Source organism: Danio aesculapii, chromosome 7 (assembly GCF_903798145.1).
Source record: "Danio aesculapii chromosome 7, fDanAes4.1, whole genome shotgun sequence".
In the NCBI taxonomy this organism is placed as follows: domain Eukaryota; kingdom Metazoa; phylum Chordata; class Actinopteri; order Cypriniformes; family Danionidae; genus Danio; species Danio aesculapii.
The window spans coordinates 73209727-73229602 of record NC_079441.1 but is presented as its reverse complement, the minus strand read 5'-3'; the positions used below and the strand labels follow the sequence as shown (position 1 = coordinate 73229602).

The 19876-nt window shown below is 41.2% G+C and overlaps 1 protein-coding gene across 1 annotated transcript; it reads right to left on the bottom strand.

The window, feature by feature from the left end:
- Positions 1-14752: 14752 nt before the first annotated feature.
- LOC130233017 (cerebellin-1-like) lies at positions 14753-18353 on the bottom strand. The gene is made up of 3 exons (XM_056462997.1): positions 18029-18353; positions 17784-17912; positions 14753-15154 (listed from the first exon to the last, which is right to left on the bottom strand). Exons 1-3 carry the CDS (start codon positions 18300-18302, stop codon positions 14877-14879), a joined length of 681 nt encoding a protein of 226 aa, XP_056318972.1. The 5' UTR covers positions 18303-18353; the 3' UTR covers positions 14753-14876.
- Positions 18354-19876: the final 1523 nt, after the last annotated feature.

Genomic DNA, 19876 nt, shown 5'->3' with positions numbered 1-19876 from the left:
CCAATAGATATAAATGTGTTGACAGTGACCACGTTTACACCTTGACTACTCAGTGTGCGCGTAAGAGAAGCAGAAAAACACTTGAAATGCACAAATCATCATTTCAGACTCGACGCTTTACTGAGGAAAACATGTCGATCAGCTGCAGATGTCAGTAAAGCTGATGACTGATAACATGAAGATGTGGGATGTGTTGTAATACATGCAAGGGTTTTATATTTGTGTTTATTAGTTTACTGACTGTCAGATGAAGTTATCAGGGTATTACAGGCTCATATAATGATCATTAATTAGTATGAGCACAAATAAAGAAAAGAGTTTTGAGTTATAAACGTGAGTGTTTAATATATTCCTAAAGTTTCTCAGTAAAACCACAGAGCTGAGATAAACCAGCGGATAAAGCAGAAACCAGCAGCAGATAACAGAGCAGAGCAGACTGAAGCAGAGCAGAACTCAGTCATTATTGGGGACGTTGTTCTGCCGTGAACACAGCGCTGTAGAAATCTCCTGAATATATCAAGGTAAGACAGAGCTGTTGTTAGTTTTTGACTGTAAGTCATTAAAGATGAACTGAATGTAACACAGACTAGAATGCAGGAATGTTTTCAGCCTGATCATTCTGACTTGTTGGACTTTTAGCTGCTATTATGAGCTGTGTGTCTTCTGAAAGCTGCTCAGCATTTATTCAGCGCTCAGATTTTACACTTCCTCATGTGCTTGTGTGTTTACAGATGAACAACACACACTACGAGTATATAAAGTATCCATTTCAGTGGAAGTTCACATCTAAACAGCTGGATTTAAAGATCAGATACTCCATCTTCATGGTCATTGGTGTGTCTGCAGGTCTACCAGCTCTTGTTTGGTCTGTCGGTGAACTGATTGAACACAGAAGGAATGGACACCGTATTTCATTCTTCATCATCCTCCTCCTCCTCACTGACTTTACTGAGCTTTTCTTGAGTCCCTACATACTGATCAAAGAACTCTTAAATGAGCTGTATATGTCTACAGATTTGACAAGTCGGGTTTTTCAGTCTTTATGGTGGTCTTCCACAGTCTGCGGTCTCCTCCTGAACCAGCTGGTGGCGCTAGAGGGAGTTTTCTCAGTCAAATATCCACTGTACACTGCTGCTGTTTTCTCCTCACGCTGGTTCAGGCTCTTCTTCATACTTGCTTTCCTCTGTATCACTATCTATAGGATTTATTTTGAAACTGACATCATTGTGTTGTCTTGTATTATTGCATTCCTCATGTCGGTTGTAATACATCGGATAATACTGATAATATACTGTAGATCTTCTTGCTCTGCTGATCCTCACTCTCACACGTCGAGAAAACACGATCCTCACATTTTGGTAATTTTCATATTCAGTCTGCTGATGTTTTATCTGCCTTTTATATTTAGCTCATTCCATCTTGATATCCATAATCTTTTTCATATCCCTTTGTTTCTGGTGTGTTTGAGACTGATCTCAGACCCTCTCCTGTGTGTGCTGGTCTGCAGGCAGAATCTCAGAGTTCAGACAACACAAAACCCTGAAGAAACCAGAGGAATCTGAGCAGATCCAAGATGATTTGGTGTGACGACAACACTCAGTCCATTGAAATGTTTAAAAACTAGGACTTTCTGATTATAATTACATTAAGTTTTGTTGTTAGGGTTAGGGTTTTCAAATATGTCTACATACACTATTATTTCTATCTGTCCGTGTATTATGTGATCATAATAAAGTGAATATCACATTCCTATTCATATTGTTGTTATGTTGGTTTGAGTCCCGGCAGGGTCAGTTGGCGTTTCTGTGTGGAGTTTGCATGTTCTCCCCGTGTTCGCGTAGGTTTCCTCCGTGTGCTCCGGTTTCCCCCACAGTCCAAACACATGCACTATAGGGGAATTGGGTAGGCTAAATTATCCGTAGTATATGTGTGTGAAAGGGTGTGAATGAATGTTTTCCAGTGATGGGTTGCAGCTGGAAGGGCATCCGCTGCGTAAAACATATGCTCGATGAGTTAGCGGTTCATTCCACTGTGGCGGCCCCGGATTAATAAAGGGACTAAGCTGAAAAGAAAATGTATGAATGAATATGGGAGTGTATGGGTGTTTCCCAGTTCTAGGTTGCAGCTGGAAGGGCATCGCAGGATGATGGGTTGGCTAGAGGCTGGCAAAGGAGCGGTCTGCTTGCTACCGTCTCCCTGCATGGGGAGGAGCAGGGGACGTGGGGCTCACCACCAGTGGGGAAAGAGCCAGGAGCCATTTCAGCATAGGCCAGGGGAGTCATCGCCGTCTGCCATGAAGCAGAAACCTGCTACCATCCACCGAAGCGGGAGTGGAGCAGGAGACAAGAGCATTCCACCAGCTGGAGGAGTCTTTGATACCAGATGGAGGGGTGGATACATTCCTTCTTAGGGCTCCCAGTACTTCCTCGTCAGGTCTCTCAGCCAGTCGAAGACTGTGTGGCAACCAAGCAGCAACATCTCACCCTCTCTTGTGAAGCCCATACGGAAAAAACTTAAACTGCAATTCATTGACTGGCCACTAGGGGATGGCTCCAAAAAACTTCAGATTTTCACTGACTGCAATGCCAAATTGTCCAATTTTACAGCTGATAAAAACATGTTTACAGCCTTGTACTAAAGATGGTTTTGGTTCCTATAGCTAATATTACCCTTCATGACAACTGTGAGGGGGTGAATATATTTATAACTTAACTGTTTCATTTATATTAAGTTATATTAAGTCTGCATAATTAAGGGCGTGGCCACTTGAGTGACAGCTAGGTCTCGCTGGTCATGGTCATGTCACCTCAGCTGATTCCGGCTGATTAGCCGCTGAACTCGTCATATTCATCGTATTTTGTGTTGTTTTATGTGGCTTTACACAGTCAGCTGCCTTTTGGAATTATTTCCTACAATTATCAGATGATATGGCATGCACTTAATTGTGCTCACAAACCATTCAAGTTGCCTCTATTTCCCAGGTGAGTGCAATTCTTACATAAGTATATACCATCTCTATGTGTTTGCTCTATTTAGGATATTTTATCATTTATAATGTTCTTTAGAGCTGTAATGCACTCCAGAATCTGACAGACTGATCACCTGTAGGCTATAAAACAGTCATCTGAAACGTTGTCATACAGTGTTATGCCTGGATTTCATAAGTAGCCTTGCATTTACTAACACAGACTATATTTGACGTGTTTGGAAGTAATTCAGGTTTTCCTTCTGTAGAAAAGCATCATAAGATCAATGCTTAGTTGGTCAAAGTATTACAACAGTGTTTTTAAAAGTCTAAACACTTTATTGATATAGTGTATAGCCAAGCTCAAGCTCCGCCTCTCCCTTGTTTGGTCACGCCCGGTCAGTGTGATGACACACGAACAAAATGACAACAATTGGCTACGCCTACTTGCTTCTTTTGTGCTCTTCAGAAAACTATGGGTGACGTCACGGATACTACATCCATATCTTTTACAGTCTATGGTGGCAATGTGTTTGGAGAACCGAACCCCAATTTTTTTTTCTCCCCTCTGTCTGTCTCTCATCATTCTTCCATCTCCTGTTCTCTTCCCCCGTTTCCCAGGTCTTGAAGGTGTTGCGACGCCACCCTTCTTCCCGGCCAGTAACTTCGATACCGGAACAATTCCAGAAGTAAGAGAAGTGCTTATGATGATTAGTAACTAAAATAAAAAGTTGCTACACACACCATTTGCAATCACATGAAAACAAACAAACAATGAAAACACTTAAATTACAATATTTCACTGTCATCTTCAAGTGAATTCAACCCAAGCTAATTCTAAAAACATACCATTATATATACATTTCTGGAGAGCGCCAAATATGTCCCAGGAGGTACATTTTTTGCAGTTTTTGTTATCGTGAATCCACCAGAGGCCGATTTCACACCAGCAGTTCTAGTGTAAATCCACCAGAGGCCGCTGTTGACTGACTGACCCACCCTCCCCCTTTCCTAAACCCAACCGACAGTGTTTTTACCACATTCTCATCCTGTTATTTACTTGTTTTATTTTTTGCCTTTTGTCTTACCTGCTTTCTTGAACCATTATTTGTCAGACTCGAACCTCGTCATTGTGGTCAACTCCTCTCTGCGTCTCAAGTCCACCGACGTACATGGCGAGCTACTGGGCAATCTGGTAACAGCAGGAAAGCCGTCCACGTGGAGGTAATAGGTCAGCTGGTAAGCGTGAAAAGGAACGACATCATACCGTTCGTTTTAAAGACGAAATGCAGCCATACGTACATCTGGCTACATAATTGGAGATCTCCAGAAATGTATATAGGGCTACATATTCAGAATGAGCCTATGTTGAGTGAATCTGTACAAAAATTTACATGGTTCTTAAAATATTAATTAAAGCAACATCGATTCATTTATTCAAATGAATCCATAAAGTAATCAAATTGAGGACTAATGAAAAACTCATGGCAGTGATCTCCTTCAGACTGACGTCAGATCAGTGTTTGGTTCTGTGTGTGTTTGAACCACTTTGAGATTTTCTATGCAGACCAAAACACACAGGAGAGGGTCTGAAATCACTCTCAGACTCATCAAACAGAGAGACATCTCAAACCAAGATGGGTCCAGTTCGATGAAGAAATGTACACAGACCACCAGCATGAATGGTAAATACAGCATAAGAAAAGAAACCATGGCAGCGGCGAACACTGAATATGCATTTCTACTGACAGCAGTAGGCGGAGCTTTACAGCTGATTATAAATGTTGTGGCCAAAAAGATCAGAGGAGCCAAACCTGTGCCAAAATTAAAATAAAAAACAGGTATTCTTACAAAGAAAACCAATAAACTTGGTATGAAAAAGACAAGCATGAGGACACAGTTTATGATCAAAAAGAGTTGAGAGAAAATGTGAGAAGAATACTGTGGATATTTCAGAGTCAAAACCGCCTCTAGCGCCACCAGCTGATGGAGCAGAAAACCACACAGACTTAATGATGACCAGAAAAGCCGACTGGAACCGTACATGTGAACCGGGAATATGTGTGTCACTATACTGATGTTGAGGAGCAGCTGCATCAGGTCAGAGATGATGAGGAGGACGATGAAGGCTGAAATTGGGCCTCTGGTTTTTCTGTGAAGATGTAAATGACGTGAAGCCCAAAGCAGAGCCGCTAAACCCACATACACACTGATGAATAAGAAGAGAGACAGTCGTGCCATTGTATCCGTATTCAGATCTTCTGTTATGCAGCAGCTGTGTGGAAGATGTCTTGTTTCAGTCCGTTTTTGAGGGGTCACACTTAGATGCTGAAAGACAAAATATAAAAAGATAACATGATTTATCTCACTGTATTAAGATAAAATGGGATGTGTTGGTGTAGTGTTTTTAATAATATAATACTAATCATTTAAATTATGAAAGTAATCATCAATTTAGTTTTAAAGTATAGATCATTTTCACATTTCCAGATTTCTCAGCAGCAGAAGGGAAGGAAAGGCAAGCTTATTTATGTAGTACATTTCATACACAATGGTAATTCAATTCAGTTGTCATCATAGTTGGTAAATTTAGAGTGTAGTGAATGGGAGAGTACAACAAATACTTTTTTGTATTCCTAATTGCTCTAATAATAAAAGATAAACTCAATGATAGTGTTTTAAGACATTCAGAACAAATTGTGAGGCAAAGGGTGCTTTCACACCTAGACTTTTGTTTCAGAACCTGGCGCGTTTCCCCAGTTAGCGCGGTTTGTTTGGCGTATGTGAATCCAGCGATCACGCTCAGATCCGCGGATCCAAAACAATCAGTCCGAGATCACCTGAATGAGGTGGTCTCGGCTCAATTGAAACGAACTCTTGAGCGGATCAATTGTAGTGATAAAGCAATACGATCCAAACCAAGCTATATCACCGTGTATTATGGATTTGTAATAGGCATATACGGCTATATGAAGAGAGAATTATGAGTAGGGCGAGATGTCATTCCTACCAGTAAATGTGCATTTCATGTTAAATATGAAAGTGAAATCATGTTAACTATCATCGAGAGCTGTTTATTCGTCAGGAAAATTGACCAGCAGTCTTGGTTTATCTGGTATTTCTCTCTATAATGTAAAGCCTACTGCATAATTCTAGCCAACGGCTCTGTATGAGAAAATCTTACCTCTGATTTATATCTGGTGACGATGTCTGCGGGTGTCACAAATTAAAATAAGGACGCATGACAGCTGAGCGGGACTCTGCAAAATAAACCATAAAACTCTGACCAATGTGAGGAGAGTTTACTCGCACGTTACTTGTTACAGCTCTTTTGGTCTGTTTAGAAACGTTGCCATGTGAAAGCGAACCGCACCAAGAACGAAGTGTAACATTGTAACAATTGCAATCCCTGTTTCGGAACAAATAAATCAATCGATCCACAGGTGTGAGCGCACTCTAGGTCAAAATGAAGTCAAATGTACTGGCCTGCCTCTATACATGCTGCATTACAAACACCTAGCATAAGCGCTAATTCGTTTTTTTGTAACTTGACGCAAAGATGATACAATTCAAGTATAGCTTTATAAATGCAGCTGGTGGTGGATGAGGAGATTCCCCTGAAAAAATGTGTAAAGCGCTTTGAGTGTCCAGAAAAATGGGCTATATCAATGTTATCAATTATTATTATTAATTATTAAATGTACATTTTTTAAAATCAAAATATTAAACACTTTCAAGGATTTAAGATGCTGATGATCTTAAACGTGTCATAACCGTCTTTCAGCAAAGGGTCTATTCAGCTTGATTCAAGAAATATATAAAGTTGTTTATTAAACTTTACATTTAAATCTAAAATAATTCAAACTTTTCTTAATTTAGGGGTTCTTAAAACCCAGTCCTGGAGATCCGGTGTCCTGCAGATTTTAGCTCCAACTTTCCTCAACACACCTGCAAGGATGCTTCTAGAAAGCCTAGTTAGAGCTTGATTAGCTAGCCCAGGTGTGTCTGATTGGGGTTGGAACTAAAATCTGCAGGACACTGGACCTCCAAGACCTGTGAACCCTTGAAGTACAGCATATCGTCCGAGTATTTAATATACAACCCAGGCTCATTATGAACACGTAGTACTGTGGACGTTTCTGGAGACTGCGAATAATGTAGTCGGAGGTACGTACGGCTGCATTTCTTTTTTTAAGCGAACGCTATAGGGTGGTGTGACGCCGTTCCTTTTGGCGCTTATCCGGCCGGCCGCTTACCTCCGTGTGGAGGGCTTTCCCGCCGCAACCAGTTTGTCCAGTTAGCTCGTCGTGTACGTCGGCAGACTCAAGATGCAGAGAGAAGCTGAAGATGAGGACAACTGGGTTCGAGTCCGGGGAAGAGCGGGTCCAGAAATCAGGAAAGAAAACAAAACCGAAATCTAAAAAAAAAAATAAAGTTCATAACAGGGTGAGAATGTGGTAAAATCTGCAAACATGGTAAATAAATCAGACGAGGGCTTTTCTTTTTCTGGACGGCTTTTGTAAATCATTGGTTTGGTTTAGGGAAGTAAGTGGGCGGGTGGGTCGGTCGGTAAAATTGGTTGGGTTTAGGGAAGGAGGAGGGTGGGTCAGCTGATTTCCCATTCGCACGGTCAATCATTCTGTCACTCAGACAGACGGACGGTCGTTCGACAGCGGCCTCTGGCGGGTTTACGCGAGAACAGCGCGGGCGCATACGGCACTCGCGAGCGACGTTCGAGATGCGAAAAAGCGTGCACAGCGGCCTCTCACGGATTCACGAAAACAAAAACTGCAAAAATATGTACCTCCCGGCACGCATTTCGCGTCTCCAGAAACGTCCACGGGACTACATTTTCAGAATGAGTCTGGGTTGTTAATATACATTTAAATGTAAACAGAACATTTATATTAATTGTGGTTAACTTGAGATTAGGTGTCTGAAAGCTTTCACCCGGATTGTGACTTAAAAAAGAATAGTCTTCATTATAAAGAGAGAGGTCTTACCTGAATGATGCTGACTGAGTAAATGTGTGTATATTCAATGTGCTGTAGTTTTTATTATTACGCTCTCTCTTTCTCTCTCTCTCTCTCTCTCTCTCTCTCTTTCCTGCCATATTTGAGACAGATATTACGGGGTGGCATAGTGGCTCAGTGTTTAGCACTGTCACCTCACAGCAAAAAGGTCACTGGTTTGAGTCCCCGTGTTGATGTGGGTTTCCTCCTGGTGCTCCGGTTTCCCCCACAGTCCAAACACATGTGCTATAGGGGAATTGATGAACTAAATTGGCCGTAGTGTATGATTGTGTGTTATTATGCTTATTCTTATGTAATTTCAGTATTTCAGCAATCAATTGGGTTAGTGTAAACACAAAAAATAGCCACTGGCACTAACTAGTTCATGTTTGTTTGACTTTCGATCTGAAATAAACTGCAGAAGTGAATGTCTTCTGATAAAGTATGATTCAATAAAAAAAACACAGATGCCTTTCCACAACACTCTACACAATGTTATAACTACTAGTGATGTTTGAATCCCATTATAATGAGTCTTTTCTTTCCTAGACTGAGCAGAGTTCGGGATTAGGTGACTGTTATTGTTGATTGTTATTGCCTCATGTTAATTGATATTAAGCTGACTAGAGTATATCCAATTCTTTACAGCTAAATATTAAGCTTTTTTTGTCATATCTTGAAGAAAAAACATCTACCGCTAAATGTCACTGGGGTGCAGGCAGATGCTGCAAATAAATGCAAATTTACTTGCAATTACTAAAATGTAAAATGTTTCTGAGCTGATTTTCTGATAAACTGCGATGTGCAATGGCCCTGACCAGGCGTCAGATGCTATCAGTGTTTGCAGATGAGAATCAGTTTTATCTGTTGGTTTGAGCTTGAGTTTGGTCACAGTTTTCATCTCATAGCTCAGACAGTGGTTTCAGAAATAGATCTTAATCATGAGAACTGGAAAATGTGTCAATTAATGTAAGTTAAAGTTGGTCCATGTCCAAACCTGCATGGGTAATTATTTAAAATAATGAATTAGTCTTTAATAAATGATTGAGAATCTCATTGAGAATATGTTCCCAGGGCTACGCATGACTGCATTTTGTGTGTAAAACAAACACTATGGAGTGTAAGACTTTTTGTACTACCACCGATCAACTACCTCCATATAGACAGATTTTCCAGCTTGACCAGTTTGCTCAGTAGCTCGCCTTGTAATGCATCAGATTTGGGATGTTGAGCAGAGCAGACTAGGGTTTGAGTTCACCAAAGGACTGTTCCAGAAACAAAGTAAAATGAAGCAAACAAAAAAGTCTTTCTCTTCTTGTTTGAAAACACTATGGGTTGGGTTTAGGTAAGGGGGTGTGTGGGTCAGTCAATATCAAGCTAATATATGTAGGACATGCCAACCAGCTCATTTAGGGCAGAAGACACCACTGAAGGGGGCATACAGAGTGGGAGTATTCACCGCTTCTAAACGACTTTCAACATAAGAAGAACTGACCTGGATCATTGGAAAATATAGATGTGAGTTTTGGTAGTCATCCTCTCAAGAACCAGAAAGCTAAAGGATTTCAAATGCAGTTGTCTGACTCCGAGCTGGACAAGTCCCACATAGTAAATATGACTTTCCAGAGAGATCCAAACTTGGAACTGAGTAGGGTTCAATTTCGTTTTGAGCAGGAGCTGTTGACAGAGGTCTTCATGGATGATGTTGCTGTGGATGAAGTTACCCGGAGTCGAGGAGACTGGATAATATAAATAAGGTGAGTGGATAATCAACTTTACAATAAATGTAAGAGGATGAGAATTGTTAACTGGATAAGAAATCACTCTTATCATGGGAAATGAAGGGCAGATGGGACAGGACTGATTGTGTCCTGCTTGCACACAGTAAAGACAGTGATCATGAATCAGCTGACAAAGATGTTTGGATATGGAGATCCCTGAGGATCCACTGGTTCAATTCTAAAGGACTGGGAACATCAGGCAAATGGAAATCTGGATTTATTTGGCATCCCAAAATATGGTTAGCCTCTGGCGGAATCACCCTAAGTGAAGTGAAGTGTGGTTACCCTTACTTAAAATTGGTCCTCTGCTTTTGACCTATCCAAGGGCGCACACACACTGTGAGCATACACCTGGAGCAGTGGGAAGCTATTCCTTACAGTACTCAGAGAGCAAGTAGAGGTGAGGTGTCAGGATTCAGCCACTTCGGTCATGTTTATTCTTGAGTTTCTTGGGATCAGAACATGCATGCCCCATGTGCGAGTATACGGTAAGGCTAATGATCCGAAACCGCATACTTCCATACTATACAGTTGGCTAAAATCAGTTTGCCAGCCGAGTAGTATGTCCGAATTGATAGAATTCGAAAATCAGTATGTGAGAAATACCCGGATGACTTACTACTACCGGCGAGATTCTGAAGTGCGCATCCCATGCACGCTGCGATATCCCATCATGCCCCGTGAGAGAATTCATGAATGGGAGTGAAGTGACACAACTGATGCAGGTAAGTCACATGACCATGACAAAATGGCGGATGTAGTACGTCTGAATTCCATTCATACTTCTTACATTCATACTGTATAGAACGTACTTTTCTAACGGCCGAGTAGTACATTTAAATTCAAATGCAGTACCTACTGAGTAGTAGGCAGTTTCGGACGTAGCCTAAGTGTTTCATTTATTGTGTGCTCGTGTCTGTTTTAATTATTAATCATTATGTTCACCTGCCCCTTGTCAGTTTATTGGTTTGACTTTCTTATTTATTCTCCCAATGTGCTCTTCCTTGGGCTGGTCTGTTGTCATCTTCACGTGTTTGTCATTCTTCGTGTTATCTGCCAAGTCAAATCCTGACAAGTCTAGTATAAGTGTGTTTTTCCTCTTGTGGGTTGTTTAAGTAGGTTTTGAATCTATGTAATGAATAAAGTCATTTGTTACTGCATTTTGGTCCTCGACTCTTCTCCTTTACCATCAAACCCTGACATTAGGTGCCTTGCTCAAGAGCATCTCAGTTGGGTATTGAAGGTAGAAAGAGTTCTGTTCATTCACTCCTTCATTCATTTGAAATACTTGGGTCTTGGAATCAAACTTGCAAGCTTTCATTTTACAGCTCCATAACCATTAGGTCAACTGCCCCTCCAAACCCAAGATGAGATTAAATAAAGTGAGATTCAGCCTCAGACAGGGTTGAAATACTTGATGATAGTTGAGTATATCATTGAGTGCTCATTCCATCCACTTGTGAAAGCTGTTCAATCCTGAATAGAGTTTTTTCCTTGTTTTAAATGGTACAATTGCTCACTAATCAAAGTATCCTATTTGGGACAACCAAATACTTCTTACACAAATTAAAACCTTGTGTCTTTTAAAGTAAGATGCTACAAGCTTGGTACACCAAGTTTATTTTCTAAATCATTTTAAATCTTATATTATAAGCAAAAACTACTCTTGATGCTTAGTGAAATTGTCTGAGCTCAGATATGAGAGCTGAGATCAAACCAGCGGATAAACCAGCAACCAGAAACCAGCAGCAGATAAAAGAGCCGAACACACTGAAGCAGAGCAGAAATCAACCAAGATTGAGAACACATTTTCTGCCGTGAACACAGCGCTGTAGAAATCTCCTGAATATATCAAGGTAAGACAGAGCTGTTGTTAGTTTTTGACTGTAAGTCATTAAAGATGAACTGAATGTAACACAGACTAGAATGCAGGAATGTTTTCAGCCTGATCATTCTGACTTGTTGGACTTTTAGCTGCTATTATGAGCTGTGTGTCTTCTGAAAGCTGCTCAGCATTTATTCAGCGCTCAGATTTTACACTCATTCATAGATTTACTTGTTTCCAGGTCAATATCATAAACTGGAAAATGGTTTATCAGTTTGAGTGGATGATAAAACCTGCCCATTTGGAGATCAGACTCCTCATCTTCAGCATCATTAACGCATCTGCAGCTCTACCAGCTCTTGTTTGGTCTGTCGGTGAACTGATTGACCACAGAAGGAATGGACACCGTATTTCAGTCTTCATCATCCTCCTCCTCCTCGCTGACTTTACTGAGCTTTTCTTGAGTCCCTACATACTGACCAAAGAACTCTTACATGAGCTGAATCAAGGTTGGACATGTTGGGTTTTTCAGTCTTTATGGTGGTCTTCAAGAGTCTGTGGTCTCCTCCTGAACCAGCTGGTGGCGCTAGAGGGAATTCTCTCAGTTAAATATCCACTGTACACTGCTGCTGTTTTCTCCTCACGCTGGTTCACAGTCTTCTATGTAGTCGTGTTTGTCTGTTTAATTAGCAGTATGCTTTTATTACAAGAATTACCATTTCTGTATTTCTTGTTTCCTCTTTCAGTGTTCATCTTGTCTGTGATCACGTGGATCATATCTTGTGGAGCTTCATGTTCAGCTGAACGTCACTCTCACACATCCAGGAAAACAGATCCTCATATTTCAGTTATTTTCATATTCAGTCTGCTGGTGCTTTATCTGCCCTTTATTTTAATATATATATTAGAGTTTTGGGCTTATTGGGATTTTAGGGAGTATTCAAATATTCTTACCTTTTTTCATATTCCTTGGCTCCTGATGTGTTTGAGACTGATCTCAGACCCTCTCCTGTGTGTGCTGGTCTGCAGGCAGAATCTCAGAGTTCAAACAACACAAGACCCTGAAGAATCCAGAGTAATCTGAGTAGATCTCGTAGAATCATGAGTTTATGAGTGTTGTGAATTTATGATGCTCTGTATGGTTTGGTTCTTTTTCCAAACCACGAGATTTGCTTTTCTGTTTTCATGGTTTTCTGTTATTGAATGCTCTATTATTAAACACAGTCAAATATTTTCTTGTCCTTGTGGTAATCCAATCCATACTTTTATACATTTAAACTTTTGTAGTATTTTATTTTCATTGATTTTCATTAGGGCAACATAGTGGCTCAGTGGTTAGCACTGTGCGCCTCACAGCAAGAAGGTTGCTGGTTTGAGTCCCAGCTGGGTCAGTTTGCGTTTCTGTGTGAAGTGTTGGCGTGGGTTTCCCCCACAGTCCAAACACATGCGCTATAGGGGAATTGGGTAAGCTAAATTGGCTGTAGTGTATGAGTGTGGGTGTTTTCCAGTTCTGGGTTGCAGCTGGAAGGGCATCAGCTGTGTAAAATATATGCTGCATAAGTTGGCGGTTCATTCCGCTGTGGTGACCCCTGATTAATAAAGGGGCTAAGCCAAAATAAAATGAATAAATGGTCTACATTATTGTTACCATGATAATACAACACTAAATTAGAAGTTGGGACAACATGGAAAACGCAAATAAAGTAGTGATTTCTAAATTTACTTTGACTTGTATTTCATTGCAGACAATATAACAAACATTATTTAATGTGTTCCTCGTGATTTTTGTTTTTTAAATAAACACATATTGCAGTTTTGGTTCTTGCAGCACATTTAAAAAAATAGCTGTATCAGTAAAGCATTTACCACTTTGTAATGTTGCCATTACGTTTCACAACACTTAGAAGACATTTAGGGACTGAAGACACCAAGTGATGAAGTGTTTCAGGTGTAGCTGTGTCCCATTCTCCCTGCAAACAAGTCTTAAGGTGGGCAACAGTACGGGGTCTTTATTATTGCATTTTGTGCTTCCAAACGTACCACACATTCTCTATTAGAACCAGGTCGGGACTGCAGGCTGGCCAGTCCAGTACCTGTATCCTCTTCCTCCGCAGCAGGACTCTGTAATGTGTGCAGAATGTGGTTCTGCATTGTCTTGTTGAACTCTGCATGGGCGTCCCTGGAGAAGAAGGCAGCATATTGAGCTCCAGAATCTCTCTGTACTCTTCAGCATTAATGGAGCATCACAGAAGCGCAAGTTACCTTTGCCAAGGGCACCGATACAACCCCATACCATGACAGACCCTGGCTTTTGGACTTGTTGCTGGTAACAGTCTGGATGATCCTTTTCTTCTTTGGTCCGGAGCATACGGCATCCATTTCTCCCTGAAAATACCTGAAATACTGATTCATCTGACCACAGTACACATTTCCACTGTGTGTGATGCTCCATCCCAGACGCCCAGAGAACTTGATGGCGATTCTGGACACTGTTAACATAGGGCTTACTTTTGGCACAGTGCAGTTATAAAGAGCATTTGTGGATCTAACTCCGCTTCAAGAATTCACACTTAGCTTATGATTTACACATAGCTTGTTTGGCATGCTGTCCCGGGAGAGAGCCCTGAGCTCAAGGTATCCTTGTGCCCAGGGCTCACTCCCTTTCGCAGGGCGAGGGGAGATTGAGCTCAGGTCGATCTCAAAACTCCCCCACTGCTGAGGCTAAGGTAAACTTCTCGAGAGCAAGACATCTAGGAAAAGAGGCAGGTTTATTTTGTCTATAATATAGAGCATTTTTGGATGATGGGAGGAAACTCCGGAAAGAAATATCAGATGGCCCAGCGAGGACCCGGAGCCATTGGTATTCTTGCTGTGAGGCAACAGTGCTGGTCACTGGGCCACCGTGCTGCCCATTCAGGATAAAGGTGGAAGAAGTAGAGGACAGGGGTTTCTTCCAGACAAAGATGGTTGTAGAAAGAAAATGAGGATACATATAGTGACTTGGGATCCTTTGATTGGAGGATCATGATTAGTTAATGTGGGACAGCTGTGGTCAATCATGCTTCTCTTAATATTAGTTGAACATTAAGCTTCACATTGTGCTACTTGTCAAAGGTTGGCCTAAGTAAATGTAAAAGACTGGCTGAAAGTAACAGTAAACAGAGACTGGTTGTTTTGATGTTAAAATGATTTATTCCCATAAAAGAAGGACTGCATTAAATAATTAAGTTGATAATTTTTTTCTTTACTTAATTACCTTAATTGTTTATTATACAATCTGCAGTGCATTGTGTTTACATGTCATAAAGAAGAAAACCATTAAAGACAGTGACATTGCTTCCGTCCCATACCCACTTGTTCTTGAGGAGTTTAATATATAACTGATCGCCTTTCTTTAACAGCAGCGTTACGCCATTGCCTCCATTCTCTGCAGGACCTTCTTTCCTGTGATGCGATGCCACTGTTACCCACTCTCCATTTTTATACAAGGCCAGCTCTGTTCCATAACGAGTCGAACAATGGTAGAAGAAACTGAAGTAGTACACTCCCTCCACCGGCGCTGTGAAAATACCTGTTAAACAGAAACAGTTCCCCCAATTAACCAACCAAGTCTTGTTATATATACGTAGCCCTGGATACATTTCTGGAGAGAGTGCAATACGTCCCAGGAGCTATGTTTTTATGCTGTTTTTCATTTTCATGAATCCACTAGAGGCCGCTGTTGACTGATTGACTGATATCCCCACCCAACGCCTTCCCTAAACCTAACCGATAGTGTTTTCAAAAGCACCGACTGACCCGCCCACCGCCTTCCCTAAACCCAACCTAGTATGTTCAAAAGCACTGACTGACCCCCCCACTGCCTTCCCTAATCCCAACCGATAGTGTGTTCAAAAGCACCGACTGACCCGCCCACCACCTTCCCTAAACCCAACCTAGTATGTTCAAAAGCACTGACTGACCCCCCCACTGCCTTCCCTAATCCCAACCAATAGTGTTTTCAAAAGCACCGACTGACCCGCCCACCACCTTCCCTAAACCCAACCAATAGTGTGTTCAAAAGCACGACTGACCCGCCCACCACCTTCCCTAAACCCAACCTAGTATGTTCAAAAGCACTGACTGACCCCCCCACTGCCTTCCCTAATCCCAACCAATAGTGTTTTCAAAAGCACCGACTGACCCGCCCACCACCTTCCCTAAACCCAACCAATAGTGTGTTCAAAAACACCGACTGACCCATTCACCTCCTTCCCTAAACCCAACCTACATTGTTTTCAAAGCACCGATTGACCCACCAAAAGCAATCCAGGAAAAAGAAAACCCTCGCGGCCGCCTTGTTTTTACCACGTTTTCAGATCTTACCCTGTTTTTTACTTGTTCATTTGATTTGTGTCGTCTCACGTACCCGGTGAGCCACTAGGCAATCTGGCAACACAGATAAAGCCGTTCACATGGCGGTAAACGGTCAGCCGTGCAAAAAGAAACAGAAGCCATCAGTAGCGTTAAACTGCCTTGTAGCATTCGTTTTAAAGACGAAATGCAGCCATACATACCTCTGGCTACATAATGCGCTCTCAGAAATGTATAGGTTGATTTCAACATGACATCACTGATGACGCGTGAGACTCAGGTGGAGGGCAGGAAGTGATTCTTCTGCATAGGAATCGCTATTCGAACATCAAATTGTTCGTGTTTTTTGTTGTTTATAATTGTTTAATTCGGCAAAAATGATGAATGCAGAACAGCTTTTATAGTCTTCCAAAAGTTTTAGAAACTTGGTGAAAAAAGAAAGGCAGCATGTAATAAACATTCATTCGATATATTCATGTGTACAACCTTTATTTGATCGCGATAATTCGTTTGACAGCTCTAATATAGATTATGTACAGGCCTAGCTATGTGTGTAAATATGTTAATTTGTTATATAAAATCAGATATAAACACCACCACACTTATATTGTACCCTGCCATGTAATCGCTGCAATGAAATCTCCGTCTTGTTTTGAAATAATTGAAACCTTTACTGGTGATGCGGCAGAATAAACAATAACAACAGAAGACCGTGAACATCATTGAATGTTTGATAGTAAGTTCATCGACAGAACCGAAAAGAAATGCAACCATTGTGACAAAACTAGACGTTATTATCGTGGAGCGCTGTTTACCCCTTACAAAAATAAACAAAAAATGTAGACCATGCGTCCACGCTTTAGCATATTTTCATGTGTTATTTCGGGATGTGCAACCCAGGCTCATTCTGAAAACGTACCTCCACGGACGTTTGTGGAGACCGCAAAATACGTCCCGGCAGCATGTTTTTCTGCAGTTTTTGTTTTCGCGAATCCGCCAGAGATCGCCGTGTACGCTTTTCGAGATCTCAAATTTCCCTTGCGAGTGCCATTCGCACCTGCTGTTCTCACGTAAACCCACCAGAGGCCGCTGTCGGCTCACTTTTGGACAGACTTTCTGACTGACTGAACGATCGGCTGACCCACCATCCCCCTTCCCTAAACCCAACCAATTTTATCAATTGACCCGCCCACCAACTTCCCTAAACCCAACCAACACGTTTCGAAAGCAATCCAAAAAAATACAATTTTTTACGTTTTTTTTACCACGTTCTCAGATTTTACCACATCCTCACCCTGCTATTCAATTGTTTGTTTTATAGTTTGGATTCTGTTTTTGTCTTACCTGCTTTCTGGAACCGCTCTTCACCGGACTCAAACCCCCGTCTTCGTGGTCAACTCCTCTCTGCATCTCAAATCCACCGACGGACGTGGACGCTAACGGACGCTAACGGGACAAACTGGTTGCAGCCGGAATGCCGTCCATACGGAGGTAAGCGGTCAGCTGGTAAGCGCGAAAAGGACACCGCCCCGTAGCGTTCGTTCAAAGAAACGAAATGCAGCCATACGTACCTCCGCCTACGTGATTCGCTGTCTCCAGAAACATCCGCAGGGCTACGTTTTCTCAATGAGCCTGTGTTGATGATGTCTGTCTGCTTTAGTAGTGATTCCGCTTTTTTTCTAATTAACTTTATTACATTTCATTTAGATGGCGTAAATAAGGAAACCATTAGGACAGCAACCTTCCTTCCGTCCCATTTCACTTGTTCTTGAGGAGTACAATATATAGTTGATTTAACTGTTGTACATATGATTTATTATTTCAGACTGACACAGAATGTGGATTACCTGTATTCTTGTTGTAGGCATCACCAATGTTAATGAAGGCATCTTTGTAGACCAATGTTAAATCAGTGTCAAATGGTCCAAAGAAACCACCTGACCCTAATGCAGCTGAAAACGCCACCTTTGGTCTGCCTGAAGAATAAATTCACACACTGTCTTAAAATGAGGATAATAGTTTCTGCTAGCAATGCTAAATAAATGACACATGCAGTATTAAAGCATGCAGGTATCATAATAATCAGTCTCACCTCTGTGTTCTGCTCGGAGTCCTTCAATCTGAGCTTCGCTGTTGGCGAGTCTTGACGTCAGCTCCTGCAGTTTTGATTCGAGAGTGTGGAGTCGTCTCTCTGTGGACTTTAGTTTCTCCTCTGATGCTCCGAGATCCTTCGTTAGTTCTCTGCACATCATCAAAGGACATGTCTGCTTGTTGAAAGTGTCTATTAAGTTTGTTTCTACGTCATTCTGAGCGAATATCAGACTTGTGTGCAGAAGAAGCAGAAGAGTCACTACTGTAACCCCCATCTTTAACAGTGTATTGGAGTCTGTGTTAATCAGAAGGACACCAGTCTGATGCTTTTATATCATTCAGAGATTCACATGTGATGGACAAGTTAGCCAATGTCAGACAGTTTTATTTTTTTGCTCAAACATCAATGTTTTCATTACCTTTATACTTACTTTTTAGCTAGCAGTACACAGAACTTTGGACTTAAAAACATTAGACTGCAAAATCCATTATGTTTGTTTCTCTGCAGACTGCACATTGCATGTTAAACTGTGAACATTCTGAGGGGCTTTTCATATGTTTCATGCAATAAGATATCTTTTTGTGCTTAGTGCATCATTTATTAAAATATAATTAGTGTAATAATACCATATATACTAACAAGGTGAGTTACTGACCCACTAAACCTTAATGGTAAACCCTCAAGATGTACAATTATGTGTAATAATACAAAGGGTCTCACTTTATTTTGATGGTCCGCTTGTTGATTTAAGTCACATCGCATCTACATGCCAGCTAATTCTCATTAGATTATAAGTAGACTGTTAGGGTTGGGGTTAGTGTAAGTTGACATGTACCATAGTATCTTATAGTCAGTTAAATGTCTGTTGAAGGAGCATATCAGCAGATATTAAGCAGACAGTCTACTAATACTCAAATGGACCATCAAAATAAAGTGTTACCATAAAATGTGTAATTTAGAAATGAATGTCCTCTATGTTGTCTTCCTATTGTGGAAAATAAGCTCCAATAGCCATATTTTAGCAATGGACTGGTTTAATTGTAATTACATGCTTCCTAGTACATCAATAACACCATGTCTTAACAACATGCAAGGCAACACGCAATTTCTCTGTCTGCATCAAAAGGTGACTCGACATGACAGAAACATTTACTGTAAATATGAGCCACTGCACTCCTAAAGAAATGGTAAAGGCTTTAAATCTAATTAATACACACATTAAAGCTTTTAATTTGCATGCTATCCTCATCAAATTTGAAATGAAGTCTCGTGAGACACTTGCAGTGTTGCCATATTGGGCGGTTTTGCAATGCAAACCCCCGCCCCATAGAACATAGGGCTCCCCCCTCCCACCGAGCGTGATTTTGGCAACCGTCACAATGACCCAACCCCCCCCCCCCCCCCCCCAGAAAACATACTGCCCCAGTGACAGCTCCTGTTGCTTTATTTGTGAGAGTGTACAGTATAGTATGCTGATTTACTTACTGCTTTGACATGACTACTGAAACTCAGATCTGACTCCAGAGTCACACCAAGATTCTTGACCTTATTCTTTGTTGTTTGACCCCTAAAGCTAAGGTACGCATTCACCTTGAGAACCTCATCTCTGTTCCCAAACGCAATGTTTTCTCACTGTTTAACTGAAGAAAGTTTGGCACATCCTACTGTTCATTTCATCAATGCATTGGCAGAGGGTGTCAATGAGGCTGTAGTCATTAGGCAGTAAGGCTAAATAGATCTGGGTTTCATCAACATAGCTGTGGTGGGAGATTTGGTTCTATCTCATTATTTGTAGTAGTAGTAAAACTTTATTGTCCTTGACAGGGCATTTGATATGGGCTTCGCCAT

What these genes read in the sequence shown, in the direction of transcription:
- LOC130233017 (XM_056462997.1), bottom strand. Translation starts at nt 18,302, where the DNA reads ATGGGGGTTACAGTAGTGACTCTTCTGCTTCTTCTGCACACAAGTCTG. An exon ending in ACTCCGAGCAGAACACAGAG is followed by an intron (nt 17,913 to 18,028) that starts GTGAGACTGATT and finishes TTTATTCTTCAG; the next exon opens with GCAGACCAAAGGTGGCGTTT. An exon ending in TGCCTACAACAAGAATACAG is followed by an intron (nt 15,155 to 17,783) that starts GTAATCCACATT and finishes TCTGTTTAACAG; the next exon opens with GTATTTTCACAGCGCCGGTG.